Source organism: Haliotis rubra, unplaced genomic scaffold (genome assembly GCF_003918875.1).
Source record: "Haliotis rubra isolate DU_JTF1 unplaced genomic scaffold, ASM391887v1 Scf83, whole genome shotgun sequence".
NCBI classification, from domain to species: domain Eukaryota; kingdom Metazoa; phylum Mollusca; class Gastropoda; order Lepetellida; family Haliotidae; genus Haliotis; species Haliotis rubra.
Genome location: NW_025767557.1, coordinates 1,621,166 through 1,639,905, shown reverse-complemented (window position 1 = coordinate 1,639,905; position 18,740 = coordinate 1,621,166). Strand labels below are relative to the sequence as shown.

The window sequence follows — 18,740 nt, the reverse complement described above, 5'->3', positions numbered from 1 at the left end:
TCTTTTTCAACTGCCCTCTATCGTCGGGCAGCTAATGGAAAACCTCAGGCTTCTGCAAATGATAATGCCCTCAAAAATAGCATTACCCGTATATCAATTCTATCCCGGATCTTCACAGGTCAAATTGTTTACAGACCACCATGATAAAATTGAAATATTGCTGAGTGCAGAAGGTACAAATGAAGACATTTGTATTTAGAGTTTGTAGGTGTTAAAGAAAAACGTCAAAGGCCATTACCGTAATCATAAGGAAGAGTCCAGTGTCCAGTTGATGACTCATTATAACATAATAATTAGTGTTGGGAATTGGTCGAAATCTCACAATTGATGATTGGTTCATTACGAACCAGCAATCATCGAAAAAAATTGGTAGGCGACATTTCTCAGATTTCTTATTGAAGTTGTCACTGCAGATAAGTATTACATGATGCAACTTGCTACTTTAAAGTGATGACTAATATATCATGAACATAAACATCCTGGAGTCTTAACCTTTCAGCAAGTGGTGTGAGTTTCTAAGAATTAAACACATTTTCAGGCCCTGACAACTTCTAAGATATATTCCATCGTCAAGTTTTTCAAACACTAAAACACTAGATCCAAAATCGTTTGTGTTCGATTGTGAGAAAATGTGATTGATTGCTTGGTCATTTGGTCGCTGCGACCAATCTTCGAATATTTCAATTATTTCAATTAATCGGAACACCACTAATAATGATGACACCAGGTGTTCAAAGTTCAATAAATATAAAAGTATGACCAGTAATTGTCAGTTTACAGCATGTTGCCACACTTTGTTTTAAGCGTAATGTATCAATGTTGTAATTATGCCAGTGAATGTCATTACATGTATTTTTTTATGACTTCCCCCATCATTCAAGATGTCATTTCAGTAAAAAAAACATTTTTGAGACTTCAAAATGGCATCTCAAATCATCCTTACTTTTCTGATAATGGCCAGGGGTGATAGATTAATATGTTTCCTTTTAAAAAAGAAAGGTATTATTAATCTTAAAGTCCAAGGCAAATAGAAATACACTCACTGTAGTGCTGTAACGGGAAGATCTGAATATGGTTCTGCGTTAACTAACCCGAACAATTCGTAAACTCAGATAATTCTTTGCACTCAATTACACCGAACAGCACTTCCCTGACATTCCTATAGGGGGCCCCACAAGCCGACATTCACGCCCAGAAGTGAGACGGACAGATCGGCAGACGCAGGTAATTTGGTTAGTCTGGTCATGAATTTTAATGCACATGACCTTTCTTTGTCTCCCGGAAAAACACCTTCCTGTCACCGGCTCTCACTACAGTCTTACAGCTTGCTCTCACTACAGTCTTACAGCTTGGATTTGGTCAGCGTCGTTACGTGCCATCAGTTTCATCACAGTGTTCAATGTTTAAGTAACTAAACATGCAACAGTACAAGAGTGTGGTCATTATCACACCTCCAGGATACGTAGCTTATCTCAGTGTTGTGTATAGTTTGAACATCTTTGATGAAATTGTTGACCATCGAGATCATAAAGGTCATTCAAGATGGTTCAACACTACTAGAGTGTGGTCATTATCACACCTCCAGGATAGTTTCAACATCGATGAAAGCTTATCTCAGTGTCATTGATGTATAGTTTCAACATCTTTGATGTTTCAACATCTTTAGTGAAATTGTTGACCATCGAGATCATAAAGGTCATTCAAGATGGTTCAACACTACTAGAGTGTGGTCATTATTCAAGCTTATCTCAGTGCTGTGGTTTCAACATCTTTGATGAAATTGTTGACCATCGAGATCATAAAGGTCATTATCACACCTCCAGGATAGCTTATCTCAGTGTAGCTTATCTCCGTTGTGTATAGTTTGAACATCATTTGATCAGGATATGGTGTCATTAATTGCTTTGACATCATCGACCATCGAGATCATAAAGGTCATTCAAGATGGTTTCAATGTTGACCATCTTATCATAAAGGTCATTACAGAGATGTTGTACAAGAGTGTGGTCATTATCACACCTCCAGGATACGTAGCTTATCTCAGTGTTGTGTATAGTTTCAACATCTTTGATGAAATTGTTGACCATCGAGATCATAAAGGTCATTCAAGATGGTTCAACACTACAAGAGTGTGGTCATTATCACACCTCCAGGATACGTAGCTTATCTCAGTGCAGTGCATCTTTGTGACCATCGAGATCATAAAGGTCATTCATAGATTTCAACACTCTTTCATTATCACACCTCCAGGATGTAGCTTATCTTGTTTGTATAGTTTGAACATCTTTGATGAAATTGTTGACCATCGAGATCATTAAAGGTCATTCAACACCTCCAGGATATGTAGGTTCAACACTACGTGTATAGTTTGAACATCTGTGGTCATTATCACACCTCCAGATGGTTCAACACTACGCAGTAGCTTATCACACCTCCAGGATATGTAGCTTATCTCAGGTCTTGTGTATAGTTTGAACATCTTTGATGAAATTGTTGACCATCGAGATCATAAAGGTCATTCAAGATGGTTCAACACTACGAGAGTGTGGTCATTATCACACCTCCAGGATACGTAGCTTATCTCAGTGTTGTGTATAGTTTCAACATCTTTGATCAAATTGTTGACCATCGAGATCATAAAGGCCATTAAAGATGGTGCAACAGTACGAGAGGGGTAACAGTGGATTGGTGTACCATTCATGCATCATAATTGTGATGTGGCATCATGCTTCTAAGTAACCATGGTAACGGTGTCATTGCGTTCCATTAATGTATCATGACAGAGATATGATAGCTGTGGCAGAGTTGTCTTACGCAGCACTCAACATGTACGATATATCAGAAGGATTTATTATTCTGTCAAAAGAAATGTTTTGAAATTTGAGTTAAGCTTCTTGTAATTCATTTAACATAACTTCACCTCTGGCAAAACTAATCTATTACTGACAAGATGTGACGTTAGAATACACACATTTAACGTTCAACATGAAGAAACTTCAGACAACAAAACCCAGCCTATGTCATTGCCAAGACAAACAGGAGTGGCGCCAGTGGCTACGGATGCTGATTGGTTATCCATGTCACATGACCCAAGGTTCCAGAAACATCCTTTGATAACTAAAATACTTTGATTTGTTTGACAGTTGTTTGACCTCAGACACATTGTGTTTATTTGAACGGGTATGTTTTTATTAGTTGTGGAATATTATGCTGCTTTTAACAATATTCTACCTCTATCATAGTGGTGAACACTTAGTATCCATGTTGGGGATTGAACCCAGGTCTTGCATGTGCAGAGCAAACATTTGACAACTGGGCTAAGCAACCTGTTTGATTTAAAAGTGGGGATCGAACACAGGTCTTGTGCATGTTAAGCAAATGTTTGACAACTCGGCTAACTAACCTGTTTGCTTGAAAAGTGGGAGACCATCGGATTCCTTTTTTCATAAAAGCCCCAATTCTTTCTTGTGTCGATGACAATTGTAGGAAATCCAGGTGAGACTGACAAGTGTTCATGAATAAGACATGTATATAAATATTCAGATATATTTGGAATAGACTCCAAAGAAAAGTAATGTCAGTAAACAGTCAACATATCAACAGACATATTAATAATCTTCAACTGTTTTTGGTCTGTACACTACAACCATATACTAAACAAAAATGTCAAGGGTTGTAAATAATTTTTCATAGTGAAGGCAGGCACAATTCTAAAAATGTTGCTAAAATATGATGTTGATAATCCTGCTTTTGTTCAGTGTACAACAATCATATCTTAGCAGAATTGTTACAAATCATGAACACTGTTTGAGGGATATGTTTAGAAGTGCACATTTTAATTAAATAGCCCAAATAATAGTAGTGATCCCTAATTTTTTCTGTGTAAAACAATTATATATTCAACAAAGCAACTTACTGATCATGAATACTTTGTGGGGATACTTTTTGTAGTAAAGACAGAGAATGATTTCATAGAAATATTGTGAATAATATTCTTGCCCCTTTACTTTTTTGCTCAGTATATTTGATGGACATGTTGATGATGCTTGGTGCTGAAGCCCTTGTATCCTGATGTTTGGTTAAGAGGCTAGAATCGGGTCCAGCTTCAGGATGTTTTAAGACAGCTCCCTCCCTGACTCTGTTGAAACCGAGAGGGTAATCTTGTATTTTGTCAACTGTTAAATGTAGTCTGTGACAGGCTTGTGACAGAACCCAAATAAGGTCATTAATTGATTGCCGAACAAATTAACTACATTATGGAAAGCTTTAGTGTTTTGTTACTCGTTTACGCTGAAGGATTGTCCTTGGACTCTTCACCGGCATTGAGGACTACAATGAATCACAGACAGGAAGAAAATGAGACAAATGGAAGGATAATTATTGCCTGGTTGGTTCCTTCAGAGTGACAAATAGTTCTTCTAGTATTGCTGACAATGTGATACCATCAAGTCGCTGTTGGGAGTTCGTATGAGGATGGAATGAGATCCTACCTGCTCACTAACACCCCAAAATGTTCTGTTAAAACGACGATGAAAAGGCCTCATTTGACCATGGACATGCCTCACTCTGTGACAGTCACATTGCTAGCCGGTCCATCATTTGGACACAATCTGTGCAAACTGTTTCCTGCTAAGAACCCTGTTTTATCGGGATGAGTTTCGATAGATTTTACTCTTAAACTTGTGGTGAGGGAGGTGAAATGGGGCTGAACATCGCTTTTAAGATTATTGCATTTTTATTGCTTTTAAGATTATTGTACTTTTATGGCCACATGGATGTGTGTTGGGCTGTATGTGTCAGTGCAGACTGAAGTCTGTTTTATAGCACTAAAACCATGCTGCAGTTTATTGTGGATTCCCTACTCAGACGATGTAAACGAGCCAACCAGTCCTCTTTTATCCCAAGGGGCGGTGGGGTAGCCTAATGGTTAAAGCGTTGGCTCGTCACGCCGAAGACCCGGGTTCGAATCCCCACATGGGTACAATGTGTGAAGCCCGTTTCTGGTGTCCCCCGCCGTGATGTTGCTGGAATATTGCTAAAAGCGTAAAACCAAACTCAGTCAGTCTTTTATCCCATGATGCTGAGTGCCAGATGGGGTAACATGTACCATATTTTAATTCTTTTGGTATGATGGGCAGGGGACTGAACCACAGCCTCTCTTGGCAAACACTCCATCCAGTAGACCACCAAGGAATACATAGCTACGTTCACTAAGGCACCACAGTTTTGTTGACTCTTGTGCTGGCTCTTGAAGTGGTAAGCAGGATAATAGAGAGTTGAATGTCTTTCAATGACATTTAAAAGTGATGCTTTGGAAGTAAAACTATGAGATCTTCTACATCATGCATAAGGTGACACATATTGTTGGCATTGTCAAAATCCCATATCAACATCATCGTCATCATCATCATCATCATGGTGGTGGTATGAATTTTACATCACCTTACACAAGCACCACACAAAGTTTTGTTTCACCAACTATTACTGCCAAGTGAGTTTAGGTTGAATATAAGTAATATCTAAATAGTGACGAGTTCCACTTCTTCCTCCAGAATGTGGCAGGCTTTTACCCCACACCAAACTGATATGATGATATATTACCCAAACACTGTTTTACACTGGGTGATAAGGTAGCCTGATGGTTAAAGCATCCGCTCATCACTCTGAAACCAGGGTTCGATACCCCACACCAAGCTGATATGATGATATATTACCCAAACACTGTTTTAAACTGGGTGATAAGGTAGCCTGATGGTTAAAGCATCCGCTCATCACTCTGAAACCAGGGTTCGATACCCCACACCAAGCTGATATGATGATATATTACCCAAACACTGTTTTAAACTGGGTGATAAGGTAGCCTGATGGTTAGAGCATCCGCTCATCACTCTGAAACCAGGGTTCGATACCCCACACCAAGCTGATATGATGATATATTACCCAAACACTGTTTTAAACTGGGTGATAAGGTAGCCTGATGGTTAAAGCATCCGCTCATTACTCTGAAGACCCGGGTTCGATACCCCACACCAAGCTGATATGATGATATATTACCCAAACACTGTTTTAAACTGGGTGATAAGGTAGCCTGATGGTTAAAGCATCCGCATATTACTCTGAAGACCCGGGTTCGATACCCCACATGTGGGCACAATGTGTGAAGCTCATTTCCAGTGCCCCCCCCCACGATATTGCTGGAATATTTCTAAAAGCGGCGTACAATCATACTCACTCTCTGTTTCTAACAGTGGTAAAACAGAAACTCTCTCACTTGTTCAAACACCAGTTAACGTTGGTCAAATTGTTTGTTACCTTCTTGTTATTGACAATTTCATTGGTCACTGTACCCGAACTGTGTTACACTGGTGACCAATCATATGCCAGATATGGTAGTAATCAATAGTTGTTCGTTTTAATTGTGAAAACGTGAGATATAGCGTGATGGCAAGACACAGCAAATGGTCTGTGATTAATGGAGCTTGTGATAAATATGATGAATGGCAGTCTGTAATACTGGGCACAAACTGTGTCTTATCCACTGAGCAATTTATTAACCATTTGTATTGTGCCAATGTTTGGGAATGTGTTAGCCTGCTCCAGCTAAATACAGAATACACATTTGTAATCAAGTTTGTTTTGTTTCTCTTTTCTGCAGGAAACTTTTGTCCCCCAGCAAGGTCGCCGCGTTACGTGGTACAGCTGTGGACCGACTGTGTACGATGCCTCGCATATGGGTCATGCAAGGTGAGATGACGGCTGATTTACCAGCATCACCTTCACATGTTGCCACCATCACCAAGACATATTGCCACCCATCACCTTCACATATTGCCACCCATCACCTTCACATGTTGCCACCCATCACCAACACATATTGCCACCCATCACCTTCACATATTGCCACCCATCACCTTCACATATTGCCACCCATCACCTTCACATGTTGCCACCCATCACCATCACATATTGCCACCCATCACCTTCACATATTGCCACCCATCACCTTCACATATTGCCACCCATCACCTTCACATATTGCCACCCATCACCAACACATATTGGCCACCTCATCACCAACACATATTGCCACCCATCACCAACACATATTGCCACCCATCACCTTCACATATTGCCACCCATCACCTTCACATATTGCCACCCATCACCTTCACATATTGCCACCCATCACCTTCACATATTGCCACCCATCATCAAACACATATTGCCACCCCATCTTCAACACATATTGCCACCACCTTATCATTGCCACCCATGTTGCCACCCATCACCAACACATATTGCTATCACCTCATCACCTTCACATATTGCCACCCATCACCTTCACATATTGCCATCCATCACCAACACATATTGGCCACCTCATCACCTACCCATGTTGCCACCCATCACCAACACATATTGGCCACCCATCACCTACCCATGTTGCACCCATCACCAAGACATATCACTCATCACATATTGCCACCATCACCTTCATATTTACAGCCACCAACACATATTGCCACCCATTACCACCCATCACCTCATCACATCTTCACACCCACCACCCATCACCTTCACATATTGCCACCCATTACCTTCACATATTGCCACCCATCACCAACAACACATATTGCCACCCATCACCAACACATATTGCCACCCATCACCAAGACATATTGCCACCCATCACCCATATTGCCACCCATCACCTTCACATATTGCCACCCATCACCTTCACATATTGCCACCCATCACCTTCACATATTCGCCACCTCATCACCTACCCATGTTGCCACCCATCACCTTCACATATTGCCACCCATCACCAACACACATATTACACCTCATCACCTACCCATGTTGCCACCCATCACCAACACATTTTGGCCACCTCATCACCTACCCATGTTGCCACCCATCACCAAGACATATTGGCCACCTCATCACCTTCACATATTGTCGACAGCATCACCTAGGTACACCACCTACACACCACCATGACCCCAGGTACACCACCATGACCCCAGATACACCACCATGACCCCAGGTACACCACCATGACCCCAGGTACACCACCCACACACGACCATGACCCCAGGTACAACACCATGACCCCAGATACACCACCATGACCCCAGGTACACCACCCACACACCACCATGACCCCAGGTACACCACCATCACCCCAGGTACACCACCCACACACCACCATGACCCCAGGTACACCACCATGACCCCAGGTACATCACCATGACCCTAGGTACACCACCATGACCCCAGGTACACCACCATGACCCCAGGTACATCACCATGACCCTAGGTACACCACCATGACCACCATGACCCCCGGTACACCACCATGACCCCAGGTACACCACACACACTGACATGACCCCAGGTACACCACCATTACCCCAGGTACATCACCATGACCCCAGGTACACCACCATGACCCGAGGTACACAGCCATGACCCCAGGTACACCACCATGACCCCAGGTACACCACCTACACACCAACATGACCCCAGGTACACCACCTACACACCACCATGACCCCAGGTACACCACCATGACCCCAGGTACATCACCTACACACCACCATGACCCCAGGTACATCACCTACACATCACCATGACCCCAGGTACATCACAATGACCCCAGGTACACCACCATGACCCCAGATACACCACCATAACCCCAGGTACATCACCTACACACCACCATGACCCTAGGTACATCACCATGACCCCAGGTACTCCACCATGACCCCAGGTACTCCACCATGACCCCAGATACACCACCATAACCCCAGGTACATCACCTACACATCACCATGACCCTAGGTACATCACCTACACACCACCATGACCCCAGGTACACCACCATGACCCCAGGTACACACCACCATGACCCCAGGTACATCACCTACACATCACCATGACCCCAGGTACATCACCTACACACCACCATGACCCCAGGTACACCACCAGGTCCACAGGTACACCACCATGACCCCAGGTACACCACCATGACCCCAGGTACATCACCTACACATCACCATGACCCCAGGTACATCACCTACACACCACCATGACCCCAGGTACACCATCATGACCCACGGTACATCACCTACACATCACCATGACCCCAGGTACATCACCTACACACCACCATGACCCCAGGTACACCACCATGACCCCAGGTACACCACCATGACCCAAGGTACATCACCTACACATCACCATGACCCCAGGTACATCCAGGTACATCACCTACACATCACCATGACCCCAGGTACACCACCATGACCCCAGGTACACCACCATGACCCCAGGTACATCACCCACACATCACCATGACCCCAGGTACATCACCATGACCCCACATCACCATACACATCACCATGACCCCAGGTACATCACCATGACCCCAGGTACACCACCATGACCCCAGGTACATCACCTACACATCACCATGACCCCAGGTACACCACCATAACCCCAGGTACATCACCATACCCCAGGTACACCACCATGACCCCAGGTACCACCATGACCCCAGGTACACCACCATGACCCCAGGTACATCACCTACACACCACCATGACCCCAGGTACATACACCCACCATGACCCCAGGTACACCACCATCACCATGACCCCAGGTACATCATACACATCACCATGACCCCAGGTACATCACCTACACATCACCATGACCCCAGGGTACACCACCATGACCCCACACACCACCATGACCCCAGGTACACCACCATGACCCCAGGTACACACCACCATGACCCCAGGTACATCACCTACACATCACCATGACCCCAGGTACATCACCTACACACCACCATGACCCCAGGTACACCACCATGACCCCAGAACACCACCATACACCACCTACACATCACCATGACCCCAGGTACACCACCTACACCCACCATGACCCCAGGTACACCACCATGACCCAAGGCACATCACCTACACATCACCATGACCCCAGGTACATCACCTACACATCACCATGACCCCAGGTACACCACCCACACACCACCATGACCCCAGGTACACCACCATGACCCCAGGTACACCACCATGACCCAAGGTACACACCACCATGACCCCAGGTACATCACCTACACATCACCATGACCCCAGGTACACCACCCACACACCACCATGACCCCAGGTCACACCACCATGACCCCAGGTACCATCTAGCACAGCACTGGGAAGATAACAGATGCTTCACTAATGCTACTAATTGAGTGAGAATGATTCAATGTTGGTTGACTCGGCACCAATTGAATCCAGCCTTGATTAACCCTGACACATGGTCATCAATAGCATTGATAATCATTAGGATTCCATTCAATTAAAACGTCCTCAGAAACTAAATCAGTTTGCCAGAGCCAAACCCAGTTAATCCTTGATTTAGTCAACGGAAGTAGGCCCCTGTGTAAAATCAAAGACGCATGACTGTGTCCAACAATATTTAGAAAATTGTGTCATCACTCTGGTACAGGATATATACTCAACTCACTGGAATCAGTATTCATTGTGATGACCTTCTCAAGTTTGGAATCATGTGTGAAATGGTCTGTCTTATCAACCTACCTCATGTATAAAGGTCCGTCTTTTCAAAATCGTATCAAATGGTTAGACTATATAATGAGAGATGTGTATTGTAAATCCCCGGGATGTGAATTGTAAAGCTGGTTCCCAGACCTCTGCTGTGACTTTGCACTGATCATTTCTAAACCTAGGATATTATTCATGATTGATACAACTTTGTCTTGCTATCACTGATCGTAAAATATCACATTATTGAAAACTTCCAATATATAGTGGCGATAACTGGTTTCGAACCTGCAACCCTTCGCTCTCTAACTTGGCGGTTTTATCCACTAGGCTACGATGGATCGCTGTAAAGGATGAGATTGTTTATCAGTATGAAACGTGTAGTTCCTCACAAGACGGGTACTGCGGGCAGCGCACGTGCAGGACATGGGTAGCACATGCATTGCGCGTGCAAGGCAAGGTGTTGGCTGCCAGTCACATCCCAGTTGACACCGGCTGTTCCATCATTTGCGGGCTGTCCCATCAATGTTGTTCTGCTCGTGGCGTATTGCTGTCAATTGTTATATATTATTTTAATATATTTTACGCAAAAACGGTTGATAAGTCGGAGAAACCACGCCTACTCGGGTTTACTAGAGATTGTGAACCCTGAGAGGAGGAATGTTACTCCTATACATATTGTAAATGTAAGGTATTGTAAATGTAAGGTATTGTGTCATAAATGTAAGGTTACTGGTATTGTGTTGTAAATGTAAGGTAGTGTTGTAAATGGGTAGTGTTGTAAATGTAAGGTATTGTAAATGTAAGGTATGGTATTGTCTTGTAAATGTAAGGTATTGTAAATATAAGGTATTGTGTCATAAATGTAAGGTTACTGGTATTGTGTTGTAAATGTGAGGTATTGTGTTGTAAATGTAAGGTATTGTGTTGTAAATGTAAGGCATTGTCTTGTACATGTTAGGTATTGTCTTGTAAACGTGAGATATTGTCTTGTAAATGTAAGGCATTGTCTTGAAACTGTAATGTTTTATAAATGTAAGATATTGTCTAGTAAATGTAAGGAATTGTCTTGTAAATGCAGGGTATTGTCTTGAAAATGTAAGGTTTTCTAAATGTAGTGCATTGTATTGTAAATGTAAGGTATTGTCTTGTAAATGTAAGATATTGTCTTGCAAATGTAAGGCATTGTCTTGAAAATGTAAGGTATTGTCTCATAAATGACTTTAATTAAGAGAATACTAGTCCTAATTGATCTAATTAAAAAAATCTGGTCCAACTTTGACTTTAATTAATAAAACACTAGTCTTTCTTTCACTTAAATAAAAGAGAAAACTTAACCTTATTTAACGTTAATAGAAAACAAGTCCTAATTTGACAATAATTATTAAGACAGTAGTCCTAGTTTGGCTTCAGGTGATAAAACACTATTCTTTATTTGACTTTAATAACAAGAATACTGGTCCTAATTGGAATTTAATTACAAGAATACTGGTCCTAATTGGAATTTAATTACAAGAATACTGGTCCTCATTTGAATTTAATAACATGATTCCTGTCCTAAGTTAACTTTAAATACAAGATTTCTGATCCTAATTTGACTTTAAATACAAGATTTCTGATCCTAATTTGACTTTAATTATGGGGCCATTTGTGGTCATTTGACTTCAGTTAAAAGTAAGCATGTCACAATTTGATGTAATTTTACTTTGTTGTGTTACATAGGTATATTTGTCACTGATATTTAGTTATTTATGCTTAAGTTACCAGGTTATGATCATAATAAACAAGCACATTTTGTGTACTTTTGATGTTTTTTCATAAAAAGAAGTAACAGACTTAACTGCAATGCCCCAGAAAATTTTGTTAGGTGTTTACACATTGTATTATACACTGAGTATTTAGATTCATGTGGTGTGTCCCCACGTTCACTCCCTCAGTCAAATCTGTTTTCAATCTAAGACTGACTGACTGAGTTTGGTTTTACGCTGCTTTTAGCAATATCCCAGCAACATCACGGTGGGGGACACCAGAAATGGGCTTCACACATTGTACCCATGTGGGGATTCGAACCCGGGTCTTCGGCGTGACGAGCCAACGCTTTAAACCACCGCCCCTTCAATCTAAGAGGCAATAACAACCAGTTTTTCACATAATTTTGCGTAAAGTGCTGTTTCAAGCGACTGTTTATGCACTATTCACTACAACAGACTGGTAAACAAACTGAAAAGGCTACTTAATGTACTTACATTTACCCTTTGTTTTACTTTCCATTTTTCATGCATATTTGAAAAGAAGCTAGTCAAAATTATTTGGTATAGTTATTTATTTTGTGTATTTTACACAATGTACAGCTTATTTGGATTTTTTAAATGTAAAAAAAAAAAATCTACAATAAAATAGACGTAATTAACATATCTCGTATGAATTTTATTACAAGTTCAGTGAAGGTACCAACATCATTAGCTAATCACGAAATTGAGAATCGTGTTGTGAATTTTAACAACTGTTTTATCCATTTGTTTCCTCACCGCCAGGGCTGGACCTAAAATCTCCAACCCCAAGTATTAATCAGTGGGCCCTGTTTTATTTGAGACTAAACTGGCCGTAATAAATGCCAGTGTTGGGCACGAGATGCACGTGTAATTACTGCCCTCACGTCCACGAATAATCACTCATGAGTCTGTGTGAGTCACCTCCCTTTCCTTTCATTCAAGTCCTGCGTGAGCTATTCATTTGACGCTTTTATCATCTCCAATGCATCCATTTCAGACGATGCAACAAATTAGAGAAATATGTTGCTTGCGTCCGATCTCTTTTACGACTATTTGGCCAAGTTTTTTTAGGAAATCGTGATGATAAATCACTGTATGAAACATTTTGTTTTGTGCGTTGGGACACCCCACTTGATATTTTGTTAATCGTAATTCTACTGGGGTTATTGTCAGTAAATAAGGAGGGGGTGGATGGTTATAAAAGAGACGTCTGCTGATTAGGGAACTGTTTTAATGATTTAATGCAATGCAGAAGAATATTTGATCTGTTTTCTGATAATTAGAATAAAGGAACAACATGTACTGTTTAATATTGAACAAATTTTATGGATAACAACTTCTTTTGTAATAGTGAGTGAGTGAATATGGTTTTATGCCATTTTTAGCAATATTCCAGCAATATCATGGTGGGGGGCACCAGAAATTTGCTTCACATTTTGTGCCCATGTGGACTTCTTTTTATAAGTGTAAGTGATGGTATCCATGTTAAACTTCAATATGGTATTGCAGCGTGGTAGCACTGTAAAACCTTAGCACCGTGTCCCTTCGTTGGGCCTATAGTCTGTTTGACTTCATTTTAGACCGATGAATTGCTCACTAACACAAAATCTAATAATTGTGTCAACGCGTGGATACGCGTCGACTGGGGAATTAGCTCATGTTTAAGATGAAGTGTACGTACAATACATTGACAAGACGAAGGAATACGTTGAGCTCAAACTTCTTTAGTTACATGACAAACAAATACACAAGGCATAAAAGAGGTGAGCGGAGTACCTGCTCAACCCCTGGGCGTTTCCTACGAGCAGCATTATCCTGCTCGTGGACGTCCCTACACAGAGAGTCGGAATACCAGACTCGTTCTCCTTTTTTTCTGTACATGTAGATGTGAGCATATATATATATACAGTTTTTGACAACAATGGACAGGTGATGACTCAACAATGGACAGATAGAGAAACAATAGCACTTCCTTGATCAGTTGATGTGATGGCAGACACGGCCAAGGGGGGATGACCAATTGAGGTTATAAATGTCTTATACAATAATTAATGGGCTGACAAGTCAATGTTCAATGCGGTAGTGATAAGAATGTACAGTAGTGATTAAGAATACAGGTTAGCGTCATATATATATTACAATAAAGTCTCACATGTCTTGAGTACATAGTTTTTACTTTTTAAATATTTGGACGATGGCTGTCCTGAATTAGTCCCTATAACAATTGCAACAAAACCAAATTTTGCACATGAAATCAACAGACCAACTCTGATTTGTCTCATAATTTTGGACACCCAAATAAAAAGGTTGTTTAACAAATGATAATTATTTTGTAGAACAACCAGGTGTGCGAGTTGTAAGTGTGAAATTGAAATTTCACTGCACACGCTTGTTGATTACCTGGCTGTTCTACCAGCAAGTCGTTCCCCCTCGTAAGAAATAGCAAAAAGTGACAACAAACTAATGATCGTTTGTTAAACAACTTTTTTATTCGGGTGTCCAAAATTATGAGACAAATCATCAGAGTTGGTCTGTCGATTTCATGTGACTGTGCAAAGTTTAGTTTTGTTGCAATTATTAGATTTTGTGTTAGTAAGCAATTCATCGGTCTAAAATGAAGTCAAACGGACTATAGTACAAGCAGACACACATCAAACTACTAATTAACTGTGCTAAAAGTATAAGAAATACTTAAATTGGTAAAAAATATTGTGCTTAATAAATGTGTCTAGTAAAACTTTACTTAATGCTCACACATGAGCAAGTCTGACACAAGTTGAATTTCAAACAGATATTATAAAAGACTCTTAACCAAAAATGGTCATTGGCTTGCTCACAGATATATTTTTTTGTTCAGATAAAATGTGGCATATCTACTCATATCAATCCTACTTTCATATATTTATTTCAGAAAATTGAAAGTTTAAGAAGCAAGCCTAGTATTTAGAACATCTCTGATCATTTTCAAACAATTACTTCAAAGTTTTCGACAACTTTAAGATTTGACACTTGATGCAGAACAAAATGTCAGTTTTCCTGTCTCCTGCTTTCTTCGGTTATCATTATTTCTTTATCAGTTGATGAGGTCACAACAATTTGCATGACAATTTATGTCACTCTGAGACTTATCAGCTTGATAGGGGATGAATAACCCATGTAACACGCCCAATCAATCCAGCGCCAATTTATTACATGACCTGGTCTCGCTTGCTCCAATTATTGTAACACAACAGATACAATGATAGATATGAAGCTAACATAAAACTGACAGTCTACATTCTCACTGGGAAAAGGAGAGTAGATTGATTCCTAGGGACACATTGCCACATTTATTTGTCTGTAGGGAACTGCCGAAGAGATATAGAAAATCTATGGAACATCCCAAAGAAGCGCCGATGGTCAGGGAGAACTGCAGACATTGTTTTAGAGCTGATCATGTACAGCGATCTATTGGCATTACGTTGTTTGTTGATCCTGTTTAAGACTTTGTGTCTAGGGCTGGCTGTTTGCATAGGATTGAAAAGTACTCCCAGTAGTTGCTTGAGTCCATTGATGAAGACTTCTCACTCTGACAATTAAGGCATGGCACTGATAGGACCATTTATTTGTGGAGGTGATAAATCAACCGTATTTGCCACGGTCTGGAGCTTCTACACGGATCTTGGTGATAAGATTAAATACTGAGCAGTTATTGTTCTCAAGCTGATTCGTGTGTCACTGACCTTGAATAGTCTTGTGTTTGCCTTACCCTGGAAACTGTTTCATACTCTACATGTATTGTAGACACCTTGAGTGAATGAGTGAGTTGGGCTTAATGCCGCTTTGAAAAAGAGTGATTTAGTTAAAATGCAGCTTTGAACGGGAATCTAGTGATATCATGACTTGTCCATTGTTATATCATGGAGTGTCAACAGTTATATCATGCTATGTCTACTGTTATATCATGGTGTGTCAACAGTTATATCATGACATGTCTACAGTTAAATCATGGTGTGTCAACAGTTATATCATGACATGTCCACTGTTATATTATGGAGTGTCAACATTTATATCATGACATGTCTACAGTTATCATGGTGTGTCAACAGATATATCATGGAGCATCAACAGTTATATCATGACATGTCCGCTGTTATATCATGGTGTGTCACATGTCCTCTGTTATATAATGGTGTGTCACGTGTCCACTGTTATATCATGGCATGTCCACTGTTATATCATGGTGTGTCACATGTCCTCTGTTATATCATGGTGTGTCACGTGTCCACTGTTATATCATGGCATGTCCACTGTTATATCATGGTGTGTCACATGTCCTCTGTTATATCATGGTGTGTCACGTGTCCACTGTTATATCATGGCATGTCCACTGTTATATTGCAGTGTGTCACATGTCCATTGTTATATCATGGTGTGTCACATGTCCTCTGTTATATCATGGTGTGTCACGTGTCCACTGTTATATCATGGCATGTCCACTGTTATATCTTGGCATGTCCACTGTTATATTGCAGTGTGTCACATGTCCATTGTTATATCATGGTGTGTCACATGTCCTCTGTTATATAATGGTGTGTCACGTGTCCACTGTTATATCATGGCATGTCCACTGTTATATCTTGGCATGTCCACAATTATATCATGACAATCTGTTTATACATAGTCATAGTTATATCTGTGGATTAAGGGGAGGGAATATTTATTTATTCCTTTATTCATCCTCAATGCATAAATGTAAAATTAAACCACTTCTTCTTTGTTGGTCCAATTTCCAGTTGGCATTGACCCAGCCAACACAGCAATAAATATTAACATGGAATGACAAATGGATTAATGAACACTTTTTGCCAGTGACTTAGGGCCTACAAACTCTAAGCAGATCTACTAAATAAAACCAAGGCAGTGTCCTTTTTTTCTTTTAATGTATCACATGATTTGTTCACACTATTATTTGAGTATAGCATTTGACCCTCCCTACTCTGTCAGTGTGGCCTGCAGGAAAAAGTATTTAAATATAAAAATGGTTGCCAGAGAAATAGAATAAATTTGTTTTTGTGTGGAAGTCAGTCAAAGTCACTAGACAAATGACATCAGTCGAAATGTTGAATCCAGAGGGCACACAAAGCGTCTGCCATATTCATGTCTGTCGAGACGTTGATAAAAAACTCTTCATTTGTGTTTCCTGCCTCCATTTGTTTCAGGTCGTACATCTCATTCGACATCCTGCGGCGGGTGATGACTCACTACTTCAACTACGATGTCTTCTATGCCATGAACATCACTGACATTGACGACAAGGTACAGAACTTCAACAAATACTACTTTTTTAGGAACATGTCATGAAACTCTCGGATATCAGAGGAAAAATGTTTAATATATACTGTCTGACAGATTCAAAGATGCCATATTCTCAAACATGTTTTCTTTTTATCAGAAGTTTATTGAAACTTTATTAATTAGTTTTCGTACATGAATTTTTGTATTCTCCTGGAGCTTTTTTGTGTTTGAAATCAGAATTCTTGCTAACATCAGTGAAATATTATATATCGGCCATACTGTCCTAATTGTTGTTCTCCATCATGATCAACAACTGCGGAGAGTGGAGGAATTTCGTGAAATGTGTATCTGGAAGAAAACTAGATTTCTATGCAACAATTTGTGCCTAATTCAGCCAAGCCATGGCCCCAATTAACCATGGGGTCTCTCACGTGATGGTCCTATCTGGCGTCGGACCAAGCATCACCACAAACCATTTCTTCTTCCTTACTTGTGGCACCATTCTTTTTCTAGCCAATCAGAAATTAATCTCTATTATTCATTGTAGGGATTGAATTAATCCCAATAACGGGGAATGTTTTCTGCGATCACTCGAGCCAATCTTCAAGCAAGAAGACGACTGATGTTAATGAGACGATAATGCTACCAGCTTTTCAGCCGAAAAAGAAAAAATTGAAAATCTCCCGAGAGTGCTTTAGTTTTGTAGACTAATAACATCGTGGCTTGTTTGCTGAGATTTGTTAGATAGTCTGAAAAAGGTTTAATCTAAATGCCCAACTTGTTTTATATTCAGTTTAGGAAGTGTTTGATAGCTGCTTGGCCATCCAGTCCACAGTTCCCATGAATAATTATAGTTGCAAATACAGCTACTTCGCAGAAAGTCATTATGGAAGAAAAAGGGTCCGCAGTTAATAGAGGACAATCACTGATTGGTCATAATTGTGTAAATATTTGTGATATGACCTTCACCTTTATGCGTGCTCTCAATCAATTTTATCGTGGTAAGATCTCTAATCATGTGGTCAGGTGATAATTGTCGGTCTCAACGAGCTGATAAGTTGGCTCTATGTAAATCGGCAAACTCGTGATCTTTTATAAGAGT

The 18,740-nt window shown here is 40.7% G+C and overlaps 1 protein-coding gene across 2 annotated transcripts in view; it reads left to right on the top strand.

Annotated features, from left to right (window-relative positions):
- LOC124262247 (cysteine--tRNA ligase, cytoplasmic-like) overlaps positions 1-18,740 on the top strand; it is a 299,881-nt gene that overhangs the window by 241,820 nt on the left and 39,321 nt on the right. For both annotated transcript variants that reach the window (XM_046696729.1, XM_046696730.1), the window contains 2 exons: positions 6,656-6,744; positions 17,563-17,659. In XM_046696729.1, coding sequence (XP_046552685.1) covers positions 6,656-6,744; positions 17,563-17,659 — 186 coding nt within the window. The remainder of the gene's footprint in view (positions 1-6,655; positions 6,745-17,562; positions 17,660-18,740) is intronic.